The 23014-nt window shown below is 44.9% G+C and overlaps 1 protein-coding gene across 1 annotated transcript in view; it reads right to left on the bottom strand.

Annotated features, from left to right (window-relative positions):
* Positions 1-23014, bottom strand: part of CEMIP (cell migration inducing hyaluronidase 1) — a 171808-nt gene that overhangs the window by 53002 nt on the left and 95792 nt on the right. The window contains exons 3-11 of the mRNA XM_010383307.2: positions 20107-20253; positions 19116-19254; positions 17831-18067; positions 14519-14698; positions 11110-11180; positions 10053-10148; positions 9256-9377; positions 3683-3815; positions 2713-2904 (exon numbers count right to left, since the gene is read on the bottom strand). Coding sequence (XP_010381609.2) covers positions 2713-2904; positions 3683-3815; positions 9256-9377; positions 10053-10148; positions 11110-11180; positions 14519-14698; positions 17831-18067; positions 19116-19254; positions 20107-20253 — 1317 coding nt within the window. The remainder of the gene's footprint in view (positions 1-2712; positions 2905-3682; positions 3816-9255; positions 9378-10052; positions 10149-11109; positions 11181-14518; positions 14699-17830; positions 18068-19115; positions 19255-20106; positions 20254-23014) is intronic.

The following is a 23014-nucleotide window of genomic DNA, read 5'->3' as shown; positions in this document are numbered from 1 at the left end:
CTAAGGGTGGGGGAAGTGTGCAACATGCACACTCACACCTTGAAGCACTGGAGACATGCACAGAAATAGCTGCAGGCCTATGACAGACCTCGGGTGTTCATTAATAATGATGATAGCCAGGTGTGGTGACTCATGCTTGTAATCCCGGCACTTTGGGAGGGCTGAACGGGGAGGATCACTTGAGCCCAGGATTTTGAGAACAGCCTGGGCAACATAGTGAGGCTCTGTCTCTAGTAAAGTAATAACAATAATAATAATGATAGAAATAGTTTGTTTCCCTCTCACTACAACAAAAGGAGCAGAATTGGTATAAATTGCTGTTAGCCACGCCCCTTCCTCCTTTCCCATCTTTAAGCATAGTTGCTAAATTATTACACCTAATGGTAATAATAAGAGCTAACACTCATTAAGCACTTACTGTGTGCTAGGCAATATTATAAGTGCCTCACATATACAAACTCCTTTAATCCTCACAATAATCCCATGAAGTAGTCACGATCATTATCTCCATTTTACAGATGAGGAAGCTGACATAAAGGAAGATGACTTAATTGTCTAAGGTCATACAGCAAATAACTGGCATTCCTGGAACCCAAATCCCGGATGTCTGGTTCCAAAGCCCACATTCTTTATTCTATTCTGCCTCTGCCAAACAAAACCCAAGCCAAAAATGTCTTCTTCAAAACGTCTTTAGAGAATGTGACCAACAACATGTCCCAATTTACTATTAGGAGTCAAACTGCAAATAGCTGCACAGACAGCATCTTTGCATAAAACTGCTCCTAGCATTACTGCTGGCAAATTCCTCAGTGGTTCAGAACTACGAGAAAGTTGTCCCTCTTGGTCTTCTGGGCTCCTTGTTGCCTTCCTTTCAGTGGATGATAGTTAAGTAATTTGTGAAGTTTCTTTCTTTGCTCTGGCTGCCAAGGAGCTCAGAGATAAAGTTTATTGTCTATTTTAGTATCTTCTGCTCTTCCGCTAATCTTAGTCACCTCCCCCTCTGGTTTTGCTGAATTTATTCTCCTTCCATCTTTTTTACCTTCGTTGCCAGATTTACTTGGACTTGTGTTTATGGTAAGATACCCCAAAACCTTTTGCAAATAATGTAGGGGTTCAAACACTGTCATTTTAAAAAGCAGACTCTGCTACTTTGTCGAGGAACAAATGTCTAGTCATCTCGGCCTCTACCCACAAGCTGCTGTTTCTTTCCCTCTCTTTAGCTACACTCACCAAATTACCACCTGCCTCCAAAACACGTAAGCCTTCTTTTTCAGGTTCTGAAGTGTAAGGTGGGCACGCTGACATCACAGCCACATTGTTTGTGGACTGTCTCCGCCACATGACCTCTAGGGTCCACTTCCCCTATGAGTGAGATAAGAGGACTGAATTCCATCAATGTTCTCGGATTTTTTAAACTTTGCCACCACAGATTCTTCCACAAGCACATCTCAGGCAGCCAAAAAGATTATGTTGAATTTTATGTTCTGTGGGTTTGTTTCCAAAATAGTAGATATGGTGAGTATATTGGATATGCTTTCTCAATCCATGGTCTTTCTCCCAGCCCCATATTATAATACTCCTCCAGGTGCTATGGTCCTGTAGCATTTGATATTTTTAACACCCCTTATGTGTTGATTTCCCTTTCTTCTGGTAATACATACTAATTTTCCTTTGGGGAATGGCCATTTATCCCTTTGATGCAGTCTTAGAAGAACTTTCACTGATGGTTTTTGTCTTTCCTAGCCAAAGGGTGAGCACACAAGCCACCAGCCCAAGCAGATGCTCTCTCCCTGGAAGGTGAGTTTTGAGCACTGTGTCCCAGGGCCTAAGCATGGTTCTTAAAGATGATGCCTTAAGGATGCAGTCCATTAGTTCCTGCTACCCAGATCCCAGAAGCTACCCTGTTCCCTGCCCTTTGGAGGTTAGTTATTCAGCTTTTCCTTTAGTTCTCCAAGTTGAATAGCCCCTCAATAAATTCCTGTTTTGCTTAAGATAGTCAAGTTGGATTCTGTTGCTTACAATCAAAGAAGTCTAATTGATACATAACTACCCCTACTAAGAATAATTGACCTGGATTATATTTGAAGTCTCTTTTTACCTTTAACAATCTGTGATTCCAGTAACCTCACACAACATAAGTTACAGGATATCTAAATCAAGATTTAGGAGAAGAAAAAGAAAAACCCCAAACCCACAGATAGAAGAGATTAAAAATTTTGTAGTAGATTGAATAATTGTCTAACAAATATTCACTTCTTCCCCCTCAGACTTGATGAGAGATATATGCTTCCCTAGCCTCTTTGTGTTGTGCTTTACCATGTGATTTACTTTAGCCAGTGGAATGTGAGTGTGAGAATGTGCCATTTTTGAGCCTAGGCCTTAAGAGTTCTGTGTTTCTGCTCACCACTAGGAGTTTGCAACCTCCCCATGAGAAGAACATGTTTTGGGAAGAATGGGAGTCATATGGAAGTGACTTGAACCCAACTCTCAGCCTGGAGTCAGGCTCAGTCTAGAGAAGCTGAACCCTAGACAACCTGCAGATGCATGAGTAAGAAATAAAGACTTGTCATGAGGTTTTAAGATTTTTTTTTTGTTATGCAGCATTATTACAGCCATAGCTGACTGATACAGATTTGTTGTAACTTCACTTTACTTTAAGCCTAACAATTTTCAGATTGATCCAGTCTACGAAGGGGTTAGTAAAAGTCCTACCTGCCACTTTGACCTGGTTGGGAGCGCAGGATCTGCAGGGAAGAACCTGGAACTCTTCTGCCTGGTACATGGAGTAATCAGTACTGGCAATGACCAAGGTATCTCCAGGCTTCCATGACTGTACATTATCCTCCAGGTTCAGAATGGTGCTGTTCACATTGGTGTCAATGGTGACTGTGAGTTTGGGCCTCACTGTAACCCAAAACAGGAAAGACTGAGATAGAGCCCTTTGCCCTTGGCAAACTTTTGGCTATCTCTTTTTTCCCTTCCCCTCCCTAAATAACTAAATGCCAGGTTTGCCTATCCAAAACCCAAATCACTAGCTTGCTCCATCCCACTCTTGGTAAAGGTTTTTGAAGTCAACAAAAACCCTACCAGAAAAGAGCCATTCATTAGCTCTGGGCAGAGGAATTTTCCACTAACTTCTTAGCTGGAGTTAAATGTGGCTGCCTCACCCCACCCACTTTGCTCAAGATGTAAAACAAATATAGTTCCTCTCAACTATTATTTTCAGTTGCCATAAACCTCTCCCCCTAAACTTTCATTCCTAATGACTGCCTTCTGGAGATGGCCAAGTGCCTCTGAGAACAACCCGACCATTTCCAATCTCTTCTAACAAGCACCTTAGGAACTGGGTTTAAAATAATAGCACCCAAAGAGGCAAAGAGCTGCACATCTCTGCAGGGGAGGACAGCTCTGTCCATCTGTACCTTGACTGTCTTGGACCAGGCCCTTCCCTTTCCTGAAAGGCTTATGGGCGGGGTGGGGTTCTGCTGTCTCCTGCCAACTCCAAGGATCCTCCCACTGCTCCTGTGTCACAAAAGTGCTCTCCTTTGGGAGTACTGTCTCACTGAGATGTCTGGAGGTTGCCTGCATAGCTGCCAGTTCAAGCCACCGAGCCTTGTGTCCCCGACAAGGGGCTGCCAGTTCAAGGAACCGAACCCTGTGTCCCCGACAAGGGGCTGCTTACCAGGCTTCCCACAGAGGAACCGTACACGGTAGCTCCGGCAGGCTCTGCCCCGGTCATAGCAAGCAAACCTATAATCCTGGCCTTTTTTGTAGACAACCTCGGTGCTGAGGTTAACTCCATCCATTGTAGTGGCCTGGGAATGACACAGAAATTACAGAGCAAAGTCTTTTTTTTTTTATAAAGAAGGAAGGTGATGATTAATGTTCTAAACATATACTCAGAGGTCTAAAATTGTCCCTGCTGCAACACTATTTACAACTGCCTGAGATGATTATCCCAATGATTGCCCCCATCACTTTTGTTATGAGAAAGACAGCCTAAAGTCTTGGAATAGATAAATGCCTGGCTTGAGGTCCTACAGTACTCAATATTGAAACCAGTGATCTACTGCTTATGGCTGGGTGAACATTTTATGGAGCATCTACAATAAGTAACCACTCTTCTAGGCTCTGGGCTGGCCACTTTTTACAGTTTGCACCACCACTACCAGCACCATGAACAGTGGCCAACAAGCCAAACATGGTTCCACATCTCCTGGGGAGGAGTCTTTAAAAAATACTCATGCCCAGTCCCCATCCTTGGAGTCTCAGATTTGATTGTGTCTGAGGTGCAGCATGGAATCTGGACTTTTAAAAGTTGCCCAGGTGATTCTAATGGGCAAGAAAGTTTGAGAACCACTTGTGTAGTTATAAAGCTAGATGTTTACCTATATTATCTCATTTCATCTTCACAGCAAAACTATGAGGCTGCCGTTACTTTTACAGATAAGGAAACTCATCCTCAGAGAAGTTCAGTCACTTACCCTGGATCACAAAGTCAGTAGGTGGCAGAGCTAAAACTTGAACCCAGATTTATGTAACTACAACGCAACACTTCTAAGCCCCATCCACTCTTGCCCTAAGGTAGAAGCCACCTAATGTCTTTTGTTCAAATGTCTGCCTCCTCCCACATGATGGGCTCTGGGAGGGCAAGGAGCTGGTTTTTGCCCCCTTGTCCCCAGCATTCAGCCCAGGGCCTGGCACAGAGTGAGGTCTCAATGGATGAGGGCTGGCTGGTGAGCCGCCACAAGGCCAGGTGGAGAATTTAGGGAGCAGGCTCCCAGGAGGGCACGATCCCTGCCAGCTGGGGCCCATCCCAGAGCCAGGGTGTGTCTGCATCCTGACCGTGACTATCATTCAAAGACATGCAATTTAGAGCAAGGGCTGTAGCTGCTGTCATCTTTGGCATAGAGACCAAAGGGACCAGACTGGGGTAATAAGGAAGGAAAGTATAGCCGATCAAAAAAAAAAAAAAGAGGAGACTTTTTAGGAAACATTGTTTTAAACCCAGCAGATCCATTATCTTTGGCTTGGAAGAAGAGCCATGTGGATGTGAGTTCAGCCACGATTAAAACTCAGTCATTTTCTGCAAAAACGCATTCACACCCACTATCTCAGGAGGTCTCCGCAGCAGCCAGAGAGACAGGGGTTGCAGACTTGCTTTTAGATGGAGGTCAACGCTGATGGGGTTCAGATGTAAGCTCAAGGTCAGTTAAGGTAAGCACAGCTCCTCCGGCCTCCTGACGTTTTCCCCTGAGGCTAGCATTTTCTTCAATGGGAGACCCCCTAAGATTGAGAACTGAGCCTGAAAACATCATCGAAGGGAGCTGGAGATTTTTTCCAGGTGCAACATCCAACAATAATTCCAGGAGAACATTTACTCAATTCTGCTGCTTTTTCTTTTTTTCCTTTTTCTAACCTGAAGAATGATCTCAGTTTTGGATACGAAGAGTAAAAGGGAATCCATCGTCATTCAGAGAAACAGATCTTTAAGTAAACTTGAGTTTATTATTATTCCTGGTAATAATAATTAGTAACAAAATAATTATCAATATTATAACTAATAATAATTTTGTTTTATTTTATTTTATTTCATTTTATTTATTTATTTATTTATTTATTTATTTATTTATTTATTTATTTTGAGATGGAGCCTCACTCTGTTGCTCAGGCTGGAGTACAATGGCGCCATCTCAACTCACTGCAACCTCCACCTCTCGGGTTCAAGCGATTCTCCCACCTCAGCCACCCGAGTGGCTGGCATTACAGGCATCCGCCACCACACCCAGCTAATTTTTGCATTTTTAGTAGAGATAGGGTTTCATCAGGTTGGCCAGGCTGGTCTCAAACTCCTAACCTCAATTGATCCACCCACCTTGGCCTTCCAAAGTGCTTGGATTACAGGCGTGGGCCACTGTGTCCGGCCAATAAATTAATTTTAAATAATAAAAAATGTGTGGGCCACTTTTCAGTTTGCACACTTCGCTGCACTGAATCCACAAATCATGCCCATGAGGAAACAATTATTAGCCCTGTTTTTACTGGGAGGAAACTGAGGCACTAAGTAACATGACTGTGAGTGAGGTACCCAGGGCACAAAATTTAAGGCAGCACCCACTCTTGGGGTCATGCGAGTATTGAGTTGGCACTGGAGGGAGTGGGCTGCCTTAAATTTTGCACTGTGGGCACCTCACTTGCTGATATGCCAAACCTCACAAGTGGTAGAGCTGTGATCTCTCTGGCAGGCTTAGATCTCTCTGACTTCAAAATATGTTTTCGTTAGCATCAGGCCGACCTCTAGCCACTGCACCAGCTGCTGTGGGGAACACACAGACTGCCTGACGTCCCCAGAGAAATCTGAGTCCAGTAGATCCCACTGGCCTCGAAGGGTGGCTGGGTTTTAAGAGAGAAGGTGGGAGGCAAGAGAATTTTCAGCCAAGGAGAACTGAACGAAGGGCAAGACATAGAAACAATGTGTTTTTGTTATTATTATTTTTTTCAGAATCACAAAATATCAGATCTTGGAAACGCTTTTCTTAAGGTCAACTGTGCAGTCTTGCTGCTTCCCCTTTCTTCCCAACCTGCCTCCTCCAATCTTGCCTAGGTTGCAAATGTCCTTGACACTCCCTGGCCCAGAGGATCTGGCTATGTCAGTGCATGGCAGGTATCCCGGGACCCACTGTGTATGACACAGAGTTGGGCACTGGGGGCAGACACAAGCAGGAAGAGGAGCACATAAGAGCTCAGGGCCTGGGGAGGTGAGAAGCACCAGGTGACCAGAGAAAAACTGCATTTTTGCAATAGTGGCAAAAATGAGCATGTGGGAAGTTCTGTTTCATCTTAGTCTCTCCCTGGGTTAATTAACTAGGTCATTTAGCTTTTGGCTGATGCGTTTGTCACCTGCTAAAAAGGAGGAAATCCTGCTTCTCTCACCTCTTGTGACCATAAACAAGACTGGCTTTGTTTTTCTGGCCTTGGAAACATCCAGGAGCATATTCTGCATCACCATTTTTACCTTTGATGAGTATGAAGAGATGCTCTAGCTAAGTCTGGGGATGACCATTGATTAAAGATTGGTAGTGAGAATTAGGAGTAAGACCCATCTCTCCAGCCTGGCAACATCTTCTCGTCGGTAGAGATGGAGGTTTGAATTCACCCTTGGAGGCACATGACTCTTACCTTTTAGATGACCATCTCCATAGACCTTGGTTTTGCCAAGAAAAAGCCAAAGGTCTTATTAGGGAATTGGGAGTTCTGAATGCTTTCGTTGTGGGAAGACATCCCTAAGCTTCTGAGTAAGGGGACCACACTGCTGTTGGATCTTCTATTCTCTGAACCTCAAATAATGGAGAACTCGAACTTGGGGAATGTATTGTCAAGGAAACTCTTTTTATTGGAAGAAAACTAGGCCTTGCAATATGGCAACAGACTAATAGCTATAGAGTGTAGGGTTGGGTCCCTATGAAGGGTCTTGGCTTTCGGAGCTCTCAGCCTGGGTTTAATTGTGTTTTGGGACATTCAAGGAAGGGCCTGTGTCTGTGCTGGGAGCAAAGTAAATGCAAGAGTGGAGAATATCTAAGGAATGCTGTTTTCCTGGCACCGAGAGGTGGTCTTCCAATCAACAATGTCTGGAGCCAGACAACTGGCGGAGCAAACACCGGGAAAGATTTGTAGACCATGTAAGCATTCCTTGAGCATTTCCAGAAGTATTTGGAGAGGGGAGGTTGGTAAAGAGCTAGACTTCCTGTGGTCAAGTGAACTGGAGGGATAAGATTATGGCTATTTCAGAATTAAAACTGGAACATTCAAGGTTACGAGAGAAAATTAAAATTAAATCTGGAAAGAATGTGCTGTGGGGGATCCGTGCTTTTTGATTCTGTTGGACCCAAGGAGAATCTGCAACTTGAAACTTAATCTGGGTAAATCCTTCTCAATAACATTGAAGCCATGTGAAGGGAAGAGCCTTAGCCAAATTATGAGAAAGTTTTCCTCAGCCTTTGCTAAGTGCAGAACAGAGGCTCCTCCCTTGGATAAGGGGTCCTTCCTACAATGCAAGACAGAGGGCAGACGTTCTGACCAGGTTGGTGTGGCGGGGTGAAAGCACAGACAGATGGCCTGGGACTCGAGCTGACCTGGGACGTGAGCTTTGATATTCTAGGAAAAAGTGTTGTACAAATGTGGTAGCTATTTTTATTGGCTGAAGGAGGATAAAATGGGCGGAAATGGCCTTTCTCAAATGCCTTTTTTTTTTTTTTGGAGTCGGAGTCTTGCTCTGTCACCCAGGCTGGAGTACAGTGGAGTGATCTCAGCTCACTGCAACCTCCACCTCCTAGCTTTAAGCAATTCTCCTGCCTCAGACCCCTGAGTAGCTGGGACTACAGGCACCCGCCACCACACCAAGCTAATTTTTTTTTTCCGTATTTTTAGTCGAGAGGGGTTTCACCATACTGACCAGGCTGGTCTCTAACTCCTGACCTCAAGTGATCTGCCCACAGCCTCCCAAAGTGCTGAGATTACAGCCATGATCCACTGAGCCCAGATCAAATGACTTCTAATTCTCTATCAAGCATTTAAGCAGCCTCAAATCTTGTCTTGGAATGAGACTGGGCATAAGGAAATAAATCTCATTTACCTTGCCTATTTCTGCTGTCTCTCCTGTTGTTCCCAAAGCCCAGTATGCCAATGGCTCAGCTGGTGAATGGTGAGGGCTGTGTATTTACTCAACACTTTCTTGATGGATGGGGCCAACTGAGAACATCAAGGTCCCCTTCAGATGGAATTAACTCCAATGAAGATTTTGAGCAAACACTGTCCATTCTATGAATGCTGGCTTTGATTTACCTCAGTCGAGAATAAGGCCGTGCGTGTGTTCTACATCTGGGCTGGCCTGGCCTGCACCCCAAATCCTAGCTGCATCCTGTGCACTCAAGGTCCCTAAGGAAATTGACTGGGAAGTGAGGCTGGGGAGGCCAAACCCATCCCTGTGGTGGGGGCACACTCAGCCATGGCTGAAGAAGCAAGTTAAAGAGAAGGAACTCAGAAGCTGGACCCAGGAGAGAATCTGAGCCCTGGTTTTTGGGCAGATAGTAAGCCTCTGCTTCAGTCTCTAAAGTGGGAACAGTACTCTTTAACTGACCTACCTCACAGGAGGGTCATGAGAATCACAGCACCCAAGTGGCAAGAATGTCTGTGATCTATAGAGTCCTCTTCAAAACAACACATTTCTATGTTCTATTTTTGCTGTGAGTTTGGTACCTGTATATCAATGGGACGATTGCAGATTTTTCCTGGGTGAGCTTTCCAGAGGTCTGAAATTTTATCCCCACCTTTAGTCTGAGATACTTTATCATGATCGAACCACTCCGTCCACTCCACATCTAGGCAGAAAGCAAACAGCACAGTCAGACAGGAGGTTGCCTGTGAGGGCAAGTCACACTCTGTGTCTCCAAGCGTCCTCAGCACCATGGGAACTGAATATTATCTGTCTGTGGTTGCACCAGGCTGGGGCATGGATGGCTCTAATCAATCTGCCTACACTCCCACGTTTTAATTAAAAAATGAGTTTCTCTTAATGAGTTTCTTACTTTTATAAAAGCAATTTGTATTCTCTGTTATTGCAAAAGCAAATAAACCAAGAGAAAAGAAAGAAAATCCGTCTGTAAACCCATTATCCAAGGACTGCAACTAGGATTGCTGCTTTCTGTAGTCCTTGAGTATGGGCTCTTTGAAGGGCAGATTCTATTCCTATCTGCATTTCCTGTTCAGTGCCATTGCCTGCCACATCAAAGATATTCTGTGAACTAAGCTGAATGCCACAGACCCTAACTGAGGTGAAACTGAAATCTTAGCCAGAGGACAACATCCTTCTGGGCTATGGGCTAAAGTGGCTTGACTAATTAAAGACAATGTTTGGTTGCACATTTTTAGTTGATTCTGCAAAAATTAAAGTGGTCCTACTGGTACAAGAGATAAATCCTAGTTCTGCAAAAGACAGTGATTTCTGGTCTTCTATCCCACTCTTAGGGGTCACCAAATTGTCTGAAACTCCTCACCTTGAACCCACTCGCTGGACAAAGAAACATTGAAATATTCTCCATGCTCGGTCTGGAACAATTTGAATACCCGGGCAGCAGCAGAGCCTCGATGTCCTGTCAGAGAAACCAGACCCTTTAGGAGCTGGACAGACCCCCAAATTAAAAAAGCTATGATTCCAAGGCAAGGAAATCCCCCTACACACATGGACATTGACTCAGTTCTTTAAAAATTTTTTTTTAAGTAGATAAAAGAAAATCAGGACATTCATTCACTTGGGAAGCAGATTATCATCCATTCTTTTGCTTCAGTTTTGACAGTTTAGTTTCAGCCTCCCAACAAATTCAGATTGTAGAACTCTAGCATGTCTCACGGTCTGAATTCTTCCTTGGCATTAGAACTGCAGTGCTTCCCGCAGCCTTTGCTGGGCAAAGAAGGCTACCACTGTGTCCTGAAAACCCATCTAAAGTGTTGTTTTAGCTCTTTTTAATTTTTACTTTTTATTTTTTATTTTTTTGAGACGGGGTCTCTCTCTGTCACCCAGGCTGGAGTGCAGTGGTGTGACCTCCTCCCAAGTAGCTGGGACTGCAGGCTCCCGCCACTATGCCTGGCTAATTTTTTTTTTTTTTTTTCGTATTTTTAGTAGAGATAGGGTTTTACCATATTGGCTAGGGTGGTCTCGAACTCCTGATCTCAAGTGATCCACCCGCCTCAGCCTTCCCAAATGCTGGGATTACAAGCGTGAACCATCACACCCGGCCTCGTTTTAGCTCTTAAAGTACCAACCCTGCTGGCTCTATCTCCGTTCTTATCTTTTCTATGCCAATTCTAGGTTTTAGATTAAGTCAATGAAGATTTCCATGAAAAGGTAAATATTATCGCAAGTGATGGGTCTTTGGCCAGCATTGGCCTTTGCCACTTCCATGTAAGGTGGCCAGTTAAGCGGCTACTCACTCATCTAGGCATTGGGAGCTGGACAATCATGCTCAGAGACAAGTGAGCTGTTCAGAAATGCCCTGCACCTCTTGGTCAGAGAGACACTGGAGGGAATCAGGCCTCCAGCCAGCTATGTATTACCATGATATTCAATATGGTCTTCCACTGAAGAAGATGGATTTCCTTTCACAGTTAGAAAACTCCAAGGGTGTCTGAAAAAAAGAAACAAATAACAAAAAGTAAAGCTCTGCACAAGTCTGAACCTGCACAGGGTGTGGGGGGATGGAGCAGAGTTGAAGCAGCATCAGGTGGAAGAGGGTCCCTCCCTGCTGTTTGGGGGAAATTCATTCACTTGCTGGGCTTCTCTTCTCCAGAAGCAGCACCTTTCTTTGCAAGCACTCCTCTGGGCTTCCTCGCTCGCTGGCCTGCCTGATGTTTGCTCCCTGTGAGTCTCTTCAGCTCCATTCTGGCAGGAGATGGGAGTATGAATCACAAATAAACAAGCCAACAGACCTACCATACCTCCCGCCAAGCTCAATTGTGTCCTGAAGCAAGTGCTTGGATACCTTCAGGAAAACATGTTCCAAGAGAGAAAGGTTATTTCTCTCATGCTCAGCTCCCCTAGAGTTGAACTTGAGGAAAATACCAGAGGCTAATGTGACTGACTACCCTAGCCATCTGCCTTGGGCCGTGGAAAGGAGAGAAGTCTCTCTTCTTAATGGGGAAGGAAGCAAAAAATGGTTTAAGGTTTTCAAAAATTGTACGTCCATCTTTCCTCCATGAAAGCATGTGCTGCTTTAGGGCAGGAAGGTTTTCTTACCCCATTTTGTTTTAGGCATTTTGCATAATGCCTAACGCAGTAATGGGGTTCAGGACATGCTACCCCCCAAAATGGCAACTTGGCATATTGAATATTTCAAGCTCAAGGAATTTGTGAAATGGCAGGAAGGAGTTTCTAACTTTCCCCTGAAGCAGGTCTTAGACCTTTATGTGGGAGGGCCTTCCTTATTCTGAGAAAAAGATCATCCTTATCCCCAAACACAGAAGGAAGCCAAGAGGAAGCTGAAGGAACAGAGACCTTGCTAAGTTTCCCCTGTTTACTGTGCGTAACTCAAGCCCCTTGTCCTACCACATTTTCCCACAGCTCTCCACTTCATCAAACTTCGTGTACAGACACTCAGGTTTAACTGTTTCTTTGGGTCCTTGTTTCCTTATGAAGGCTCCTGTGTTGTGTAAAACTTACTACATTTGTGTGCTTTTCTCCTGTTAATCAGTGATTTGTTGCAGGTGCTCCAGCCAAGAACTTAGAAGAGTAGAAGGAAAGAGGTTTTCCTTTCCTACAGTAGCCCTCTCTTACTATAAGCCATCAATCGATTTTGGTGCTGAATAGCTCTCATTATTCTTGTTTTGATCTCTTGTCTTGGAAAATGAGTCACTATTGAATGGTGTTTAACTGAGGTTGGGGATTTGACTGTCCACTTTCCTGCTTAAATCCTTCAGTAGTTCCCCATTGCCCTTTGGATAAAATCCAAGCTCCTTGGCACAGAATCAAAGGTCCTCTGCTCCCGCCCTCCTCCAGCCTCACCTCTCATCCCTTGCCCTCTCTCATATACTACCACTGCCTGACCATCCCCACCTTCTTTGGGAGAGGCATACTTTTGCCCCTGGGCCTCCGAAGCTGCTGATCTCTCTATGGGAACTTTCTTGGTCTCATCCTCATGTGTTCATCTGCACTAAACTCCACTTGCCCGCTCTGTTGCTCTCTCATGCCCTGTCACCAATTTCCATTCATACCTTCCCCCGAGAGCTCAGGACACCTGGTCTAACCGAGTACCTCCCACCAGTATGTGTTCAATAATCATTTCCTGAATGTGTGAACAAATGAAGGGTCCAAGTTTCAGTTCTCCTGCTGATTTTCGATGCTTTAAGTTTATCACTCAAAGAATGTCTCTATACAAATGAGGTGTGGACATGTAATTCCTGCCTACATATCTCCTCTGCCCATGTGAACCGCCCTAGCAAAAGATGGCGAGTGCCCATCTTTCCAGTGGCTCTTGATTATAAGGAGAAAATAGTTGTTAACATTTATGGAGTGTTTATTCTGTGCCAGACATAATGAAAAATATTTTGCTCATATTATCACATTTAATTGTCCCATAGTCCTTTGAGATAGCTGCTGGTATATCCTATTTTACAGACTCAGGACCAGGCAAAGAGAATGAGTCACTTGCCTGCAGTCACACCTCCTAGGAGGTGCAATCCAGACTCAAACTCAGGCCACTGGATGCCAGATCTTGGGCCCTTAGCCACTTTCGTCTTCTGCTGAGGCCCTAAGTAGTCAGCTTCCTGGTGTTTCTAACTCTCACTGTAAATTAATAAACTGGCCTTTTGGTTTATAAAACAACAGAATGGAAGTGCACTTAGTGTTTGATAACAAAGGAGACTTGCAATGCCAAGGTATCACTGTCATCTTTGGCTGCTTAAGTTTCCTGCTTGAGTTTCCCATCCAGAAGAAGTAGTCTCTGGGCTGTCGGAGAATGCACTCTGGAACCTGGAGCACTCCTCCCTTGCCCAGGGAATTTCTGCCCAGCCAGCAAAATTGCTTTGCTCCAAGCCCAGAAAAGTCTCTGGCTTCCCTCTGATCTTGCTCCCAGATGCAGGAAGCTGAAGTGGGGAGCATCATAATCTCTAAGCAGCCGTGGGACAGATAACCTCAACTTTCCACTGAGCTGAGATTTGATTCAACATGATGAAAAGGCATGCTTACCATGGACACCGGGAGGGGAACAACACACACTGGGGCCTGGCAGGGGCGGGGGCAGAGGGAGGGAGAGGATCAGGACAAATAGCTAATGGATGCTGGGCTTAATACCCCGGTGATGGGTTGATAGGTGCAGAAAACCATCACGGCACATGTTTACCTATGTAACAAACCTGCACATCCTGCACATGCATCCCAGAACTTTAAATTAAATTAAACTTTTTGTAAAAGATGTGTTTACTATGGGGCAAGTAGCATCCTCTTGGTGCCAATGTGTGTGCATGCCAATGTCAGGCATGATGCTGCACTCCAAGGCAAACAAAACACACACTAGAACATGTCAAAGGGCTGCTTCTCCTTGGGCATTTGCCTCAGCAGAAGCATTTCACATAATCTTTGAAAAACTATCTGCCAATCCCCAAGCCATGACATGATCCCTTTGCCAAAGAAAGGGAAAATGAATATTAGTTGTGCATTGGAGGCATGGCTCTTACACACAGTAGATACTCACTTAGTATTTTGTAAGTGGCTGGCTGAATGAATGAGTTCATATAAACACAGAGCTTTTGTGTTTTTTGAGTGAACTATGCTTGTAAGAAAAAACAAGCTTTCTTTAAGAACAATTCCCAAATATGCCAAATGCAGATGTCAAATGCAAATGCCTGTATCTACCAGGTCATTTAGGATGGTACGGCTATGGGGAGGGGAGATGGGAAAGGTAAATTCTCAGTGGGATAGGGTGGCTTCAATATTCCAGAGCCCAGTGGAAGCTGAAGTGAGGGGCAGTACCTAAATCCAAGGTGCAGGAAGTGTTTGCTTCCCAATTTGGTCATTGCCTTCCTGGCCATGTCATCCAGATTTCGAGAACCTTCATCATTCACTGCAACAGAAAGGATCCTGCCATCGGGCACCGCGTTCAAATACTGGACCAGACGTTCACTCTCTTTCTTGGATCTATAGGTGTCAAACCTAAAAAGGGCAGAGAGAAGAGATCTGAATAGTCTTGACAGACGCCAAAACAGAGAACTCTAAGCACATGTCTGTGCTGCAACAACTAACATGCTATCCGATGATCCCAGGGCTACAATTCTTAAAGAAGGAAGCCTTTTCTTTAAAGAGCAAGCATGTTTCGTTATTTTGCATACCATACAGGGATAGCCAAGAAGAAGGGTTATGACTTGACCATAATGTTCATTCGCTAAGTAAAATGCCAAAGAAATGATTGCAGCAGTGAAGACTTCAAGCTCCAGGATGTTGAGTGGGTCACATACTTGAGGTCTAGGCCTTTTGATGTTCCCTTTTCATCCTGGAGGCAGAGGATCATGCCTCTTGCAAGAGCCTGACTTTAGGAGATAGTTCAGATAGCTAGGTCATTAGGAATTTATATCTCTGATCCAGACTAAAACACCAGTCCTAGAATTCTTGGAAATGACATGGAGACTATCCCAAATCCCTTCTCCCACCCCTAGAGCAGCTTGCAGAGAGTTACTTGCAGAGATCCAACTTAAAGTTTATTTATTGACCTGTTAATGATTCTTATGATAATGTATCTTAGAATCATTAAAATGTAATCTTGATTCACACAGTAGCAGTCATATAACATTTGAGTATTGTAAATGTTGTTGCATTGTTATTTTCTCCTGTTTACTTTTTAAAAATTATTTTTACTTTATTAATTTAATAAATTTTTAATAAAGTAAATTAATTTAATAGTTTAATAAAGTAAAAATTATTTTACTTTATTGTGGTAAGAACACTTACGTTGAGATCCACCCTCTTAAAATTTTAAGTGTACCGTACAGTATCGTGCAATGTTAGACAGCAGATCTCTTATAAGAGCAAGAACTAATAATCTCCAAATTGACTGATAACCTACCCTCATGCACATAAAATATCCATGAAATACAAATCACACACAAAAATCTATACTCCTGGTGAAAATAATTTACAAAGCAAAGACACAATTTTGTAATGATTCAAACTCTTCCCCATGTAAGGATAAAGATTTTATGCAATTACAGTGGAAATTCCTAAAGAATATGTCTTGGAACTTAAGGAAAACAGTTCTAAAATGAATCTGGAAAAGTAATCTAAGGAGGTTTTTGGAAAAGAAAAACAATGTTGGTACCAGTGGTAGCTGGATAGCTGCTCCTGGGTCCTCACACTTGTTTCTAACTGTGGCACAATCTGGTCCAGTCCCACCTAAGCTCTCACCCTCCGCTGACCTTCCCCAGGAAGCTCCTGCTACAAGCCTAGTGCTTCTCAGTGACCACCTCACCCACCCACTCCTGTCTTCATCATTCCTTCCCACCTTTTCTCTACCTGATCAAACACCTACTACCTTTCAAGAGCTGACCTAAGTTCCTGCTTCTCTGAGTGACCTTCTCAGATGACTTATGCTTGCATTTACGTGTGTGTGTGTGTCTGTGCGAGCGTGTGTGCTTATTAATATCTTTACTCATACACATTCATCTATCAGATTATTGAGATCTCCAACACATACTTTAGGCAAAAGATATTCGGAACAGACATTCTGTCCTTGCCATCTCCACAGCATCTGTCCAGATCACTTCTCATTAACAGATCAGTAAATAAACTTTAAGTTGGATCTCTGCAAGTAACAGTGTTGTACTTAAGAAACAGCACCAAAAAGATCAGCACACAATTGAAGAGGCCATCCTCTCTAGTATGAAGGCAGGGGCTCCCTGACATACTTTGTGTCAATCAAGGCGTCAGCTGTTTCCTGTGGGCTCAACCTTGCTCAGTCTCAGGGCAAGGCAAATGGCTGTCACTAGGCAGCCCATGGAGGCAATACAGGCACACCTGGGTTTGAATCCCATCTCCTACACTTTCCATCCTTGTGACTGAGTAAATTTAGCCCGTGAGCCTCAGTGCTTTCATGTGTATAAGGTGGATAATAACAGAACCTGCCTCACAGAATTTTGATGAAGATTGAAGCATATTTGACAGGTAAAGTGATGAACAGTGTTTTGTGGGGAGAAAGTCCAGTGACTATTAAAGGTACTAATGTTTACCAGCAATGTTGGGTGTCTCTGAGCACCAGCAGGCACTTCAGCTCCTGCCTACCCTGTCCCTGACCACAGCTGGCTCCTGCTGCCTTCATGGTGACACCCACAGCTTGGGCCCTGTTCTTGAGGAATGCCTGTCTCCCTCCCCCAGCAGCCCCAGGATAGCTCTGTCTCTGCTTGTCTACCACACCTCTGTCCTTCCCTCTGAAGGGCCAGGATGAGAGCCCCTGGGATTGCAGGGCAGGTCCAGCCTTGGCAGAATCTGCCAGCTTACACCTGCCATGCTGCCTTCCAAACATCTCACAGGTACATCCACTAACCGTCATTCCTTTTGGGTCTCACCACTGCCATGTCTTGCCTAGACCACAGCAGAAGCTTCCTAACCCCCTGCACCGTGTTTGCTTTTGCCTCCACAATTAAAACCATTCTCTACATAGCAGCCAGAAAGTTCTTTTAAATCAGCTCACGCTCTTCTTAATGCCTTTCAGTGACTTTGCATCCCACTTAGAAGAAAACCCACCTCCTTACCGTGGCCTCCGAGGTCCTGTCCCATCCCCATCTGTAACTCCCAAGTGACTGTGTGCTGCTCTTGCGCCACTCGCAGTGCTCCCACCACTCTAATGGCGTTTCCTTCATTTGAGAATGTCATGCCCTTTCATACCTCTGGCCTTCTGCACTTGTTCTCTCTCTTGAACACTCTTTCCCTGACATAGCCTCACCCTTCATTTCTCAGCTCACATGTTGCGTCCTTACACTGCCCTTCCCTGACCACCCTATCCAAAGTGGTCTTCCCTAGTTACACTCTAGCATCTCTGTCTTTTTTCCCACCTACTACCAATTATCACAATCTGAAACCACGTTATGTATACGTATGTGTGTATGCTTGCTCCTCTTCAATACAGCATCATTGGGCCAACACCTGGGGAAGGACAGAACTCCTTGAAGGCAGGGATTTCCGTCTGTTTCATTCATGCTGTTCTCCCAGCACCTAGAGCAGCACCTGGCCAGGAAGCACACTCAATAAGCGTACTTTGAATGAATGAGTATACGTTTAAGTGAAGGCAAACCTTACCGGTCAGAATGGATGACTGTGCCTGATTTGGGGTCGATGACGTGAACAATAACTCCACGGTGGCCCCAGCTCCTTTCAAAAAAATAGCCTCCTTCTGCCATGCCACCTGGGTGAAGGGTCTTGTTCAGAAATGTCCAGGAGAGCTTTTTCTGTCCATGCAACTCAAGAGTGCCTCCTCTACCGACCCCAATGTACTTCAGACCATAGTAAGGATCTGGCTGGATACCTTCATCAGCCCTGCAAGAGAAAACAGCTCCCCAAAGTTGGCTGACACATCTCTTTTACTGGATACTGAACTCAGAGGGAACCTAGGAGTCACAGCTCAGCTCCCTGACTCCCCACCATAGCCATCATAGAACCAGTTACACTTTTATCACCTAAGGTCAGTAAAAATAACACTAGCGGCAGGGCATGGTGGGTCATGCCTGTAATCCCAGCACGTTGAGAGGCCGAGGCGGGCAGATCACTTGAGGTCAGGAGTTCAAGACCAGCCTGGCCAACATGGTGAAACTCCATCTTTTCTAAAAATATAAGAATCAGCCAGGTGTGGTGGAACATGCCTGTAGTTCCAGCTGTTTGGGAGGCTGAGGCACCAGAATTGCTTGAACCAGGAAGCAGAGGTTGTGGTGAGTTGAGATCATGCCACTGCCCTCCAGCCGGGGCCACAGAGCAAGACTCCATCTCAAAGCAACAACAACAATAACAACAAAAGCATTAGCAACCCAATCTTCCTAAGCCAGACCAAAATAAAGCTCTCAGGGCCAAGCAGAAGTGCCAATTATTAGTTCACAGGTTGGCACGTCTTTCATTCAGTTTAAGTGTTTTATATTTTGGTCCATATCAGACGCGGAATCACCTGGACATGAACTGCATACCCTTGTGCATTCCTGGCTCTCACTTCTTAGCACTCTCAATTGTTTAAAGAGGGAACACAGCCAGGGAGCAAGTACCACCTGGAATTTTCCTGTATCTTGTCCATCGTAGCCTATTATATAAACACTTGCAGAGCCTCCCTGAACATGATATGATTGGAAGGTAGCTGAAAGGCTGGCAGACCCGTCTCTAAAACAAGTATAGCATCCAGGCCACTATAAATAACATGCCTCATGGACTTCAGCTCTCCCAAATCACCATGTCTGTCTTGTTCATGATCCCCATCTGGCAGGACAGAATGATTCCTATCTTACAGGCAAGTCTTGCCCTCTTGCCTCTCTCTCTGTCTTGGAAAGCCTCCCTCTTGTCAGATCCACGGGTGGCATTTGATCTGTAGGAGTGATCTACGCACCTTCCATACAAAATGATGGTGAAATTGCCCTGGAAAGGGCAGAGGGCACTCCCAGCATGCAGCTCTCCTCCGTTGTCAATCAGGATGTGCCGGGTTCGCAAAACAATTGGCTCATTGTGGTCTTTAATGACTAGCTTGCCTGAAGAGGTAGCATTGGGGGAGGTTTTAATAACACAATGTTAAGGGTAAGGTTATATCAGAGCCAAGGGCAGACTCCCTAAGCACCCCCCATCTCACTGGGACAGGCAAAAAGGCACATCTTCCAAACATTTCTCTGCTTGGTGTATTTACAAGTACAGTCATCCCTCAGTATCTGAAGGGAATTGGTTCCAGCACCTCCCACAGATACCAAACTCCATGAACGCTCCAGTCCCTGGTTCAAATGGCATAGTATTTGCATATTTGCATCTAACCTATGCATATCCTCCCATATACTTGAAATCATCTCTAGATTGCTTATAATACCTCATTCAATGTAAATACTGTATAAATCATGATTAAACTGTATTTTTAGGAAATAATGAGAAGAAAAAAGTCAGTACATGTTCGGTACAGGTGCAAATTTTCTGGAATATTTTCAATCTGGGATTGGTTGAATTCATGAGCAGAACCCACAGATACAGAGCGCTGGCTGTAATTCCTTTTCTATGCTCTCTGCTTTACAATGTGTAAATAATGTCTGTCTGCTCAAATGCCATCACTGCATGTACTGCATTCAATGACCAGGCCTCTAAAGGTAAGATAAGCAGAATTACTCAAAACACCAATAAGGAGTTTCCTCTATAAATGCTCCTTTCACTAAGATTGGACCTCCGACAAGCCATTCCTAACAGCTCAGAACTGACGGTTATCTCAAACAACCAAATGCCAACATGAACCCAAAGCATGTGATGTTTATTCTGTCCATCTGAGCTCATGGCAACCTGCATCCTATCTGCTAAGTTGTGAGGCAGTGGAGGGAAGAGGGAGCAGCAGAGAGAGATAGGCTTACCTCCCTCTGAGATGTGGATGGAATAGACTGTGGCAGAAGAGGTGAGCAGCAATGTCTTGCCCTGGCCGATATGCACATGGTAGTCTTGGTCATGGCCAGGGTTCCAGGGTTGCAACTCAGGGCTCTGGTCAGGGCACCCAGCAGCCACTGCCAAGGACAGAGAGATGTCACTGCTCCCATCTACCAACCTCACCAAGCAAGAATGCTACAGGCCAAAAGGGGGACTCCCATGCATCTTTAAGGCCCCTGCCTCTTCTCTGTTAGAGCTAAAAGAAAGACCTTAGAGAGCTGAGAAACCTCCTGACATAGGAGGCTGGAACCTTGGGGACCAGTCATATATTTTGCATGAATTCATCACATATCTGTGAATAAGTCACTTCCCTTTTCTGGGTTCAGTTTCCCCATTTACAAAATAAAGGGTAGATAGATGGCTTCTCAGGACATTCCAAGCTCTGAAGTTATGCGATGATTTACCCAGACTACTCAGATTCCAAGATATTCTGTCTTCTGGAAAGCAACATTTGAATAGCTAATAAAGCTCTTTCCCTTTCTGCATGAGAATTAGACCTTTGGTTAATTTTCTAGCTCTGTTCCCCTGGAAACCTGAGAAAGACAATATTATATAAATTGTTACCTAGCAGCATTGTTTATAACAAAGTGACCCCTGATTGGTGAATGTCATCTAAACTGGGAGAAACTATAGTTTATATTTATATGTGGTGGAGATGTCACACTGTAGGCTTCCCTGAGTGCAGTGACTCTTATAATGGGACATTTTGCAAGAACCCTGAAAGTTACATCTATGGAGTTGCTACTGGCTCCAGTGGGGCATGAGGCTTCTAAGACACAGTGGTTTCCACACTTGTCCAATTACAGTCTTATTTCCTTTCACCTGAGCTGTCACCTGGAGAACCAAAGACAACAGCTTCTGGATGGCTGTCTGGAAGGCTGCCAGGACCACTCCCATGGAAGAGAGGAGCCTGATGCTGCTCTGATGGCATCTGTGTTTCCCATTCTATATTTTCCAAAGGAGTCTGATGACCAGTGTGACATGTGGTCACCTAATGAGTCTGATATGTTTAGTTGAGTCTAAAAAGACCTGGGGTGGGTATTGCAGAGGCACTTCTCCCTGACCTCTGTAGAAGCACAGGAAGAAGTCTCTGTTCACATGGCTAACAAGGCTTGAGTGAGGAGGACTGGTGCTGTCACAGAGACTGGAACAATCTCCATCAATAGCACGGAAAATTCAGAGGCAAACAGGTGGGAAGAGACAATGGACAAAACAAGATGAGAATGAACTGGCTCCGAGAACAAGCCCCGGTGCCCTTTTTTTTTCTGTGACCAGAAGGGTGTGAAGTATGAAACAGTAGCTTTCAAAATAACCCGGAGTGGTGGTGAGGAGGCAGGAAGCTGACGTGCAGCTAAGCTCATGGCAGGGCAAGGTTTCAGATGAGAAACTCTGGGGCAGGTACTGGAAGGAATGGAAGCAAGCTCACAGGTCAGGCCCTGAAGAAGGGAGTCTAGGAGAAGCTGTGTCTCTCAAGCAAAGAGGATGCCACAAACCCTGGGAGGAACTCTGGCTTCAGTGCATGATATGATGGCTGTGTCCCCACCCAAATCTCAACCTGAATTGTAGTTCTCGCAATTCCCATGTGTTTTGAGAGGGACCCAGTGGGATATAATTGAATCATGGGGGCGGTTTTCTCCATACTGTTCTCATGGAAGTGAATACATCTCAGGAAATCTGATGGTTTTATCAGGGGAATCACCTTTTACTTCATTCTCATTTCCTCTTGTCTGCTGCCATGTAAGATGTACCTTTCGCCTTCTACCATGATTGTGAGGCCTCCCCACTCATGTGGTACTGTGAGTCCATTAAACCTCTTTCTCTTTATAAATTACCCAGCCTCGGGTATGTCTTTATCAGCAGCATGAAAACAGAGTAATACAATGCAATTACTGGCATGTCAGTTCTAAATGTTCCTTGATTTTTATTCAGCTATCTCCAGAGTAAGAGTGTCTGTCCCATACTTATCTATGTCAAGGAAAACTCGAAGGAAGTTCCCCCCTCATCTGCACTCAGCAGCACCAGATACAGACCCCACACCCACACTGAGTTGTCCTTTTTGCCCATCCAAAGACAGCTACTGGCCCTTGTATTCTCTCCAAAGTGGAGTGTAGGCACTCAGTGTCCACTGCCTGGATCTCATCCTCATCCCCACTTCCAGCCCCATAACAACCCTCCACTAGGCTCCCTCTGCCTTGCTGTTAGCCCTAGCACAGGCTTTGGATCTCTTTCATTAAGAAAAGAATTTCACATTTTTTAGAGTTTCACCAAAGTAGCTCTTCTAGCTATTGTAAATATCAAGGGGCTCAAGCAGTGGCAACAAAAGGAAAAAATTTGGGAAGACGTGGGTTTGCTCATCAGTGGACTTTCCATTTTAATGTAAAAGCAGAGTTGCCAGCAGTGGGGTGGGCTCTCTGCAGTGATACTGAGCAGCCAAGGATGGTCTTGAGGGCTGGGCTGCGAAACCCACTGCTGGTTTTATCTCCAGACAGGGTCAGGTGCTTGGCTGGCTTCCAGTAGAGGCCAGTCAGAGGCCCTGGGCTGCCTTCCATCAGGTCCTGGACAAGAGTGTCAGGCTCCAAGGTGATGAATTCCCAGCCATGTGGTGAACATATGTGGCCAACTGAGGATCCCAGTGGTCCAGGCAAGGAGCCATGAGTATGCTGGAAGGAGCCATTGCAACTCCACTGGACAAAACCTTGCAGCTTTGTAGTCCACATCTGCCAGGACAATCCTGACTGTCCTTTTCACTCTCCAAGTGCAGGAGTTTGCATAGACTTTGCATCTGGATTTGAAATTGGTCAGTCTGACCTGTGTGACCACACATCCCAGCTCTCCAGA

This window comes from Rhinopithecus roxellana, chromosome 5, assembly GCF_007565055.1.
Source record: "Rhinopithecus roxellana isolate Shanxi Qingling chromosome 5, ASM756505v1, whole genome shotgun sequence".
Classification (NCBI taxonomy): domain Eukaryota; kingdom Metazoa; phylum Chordata; class Mammalia; order Primates; family Cercopithecidae; genus Rhinopithecus; species Rhinopithecus roxellana.
Note: the sequence above shows the minus strand (reverse complement) of the source record. Positions and strands in the feature narration are given on the sequence as shown.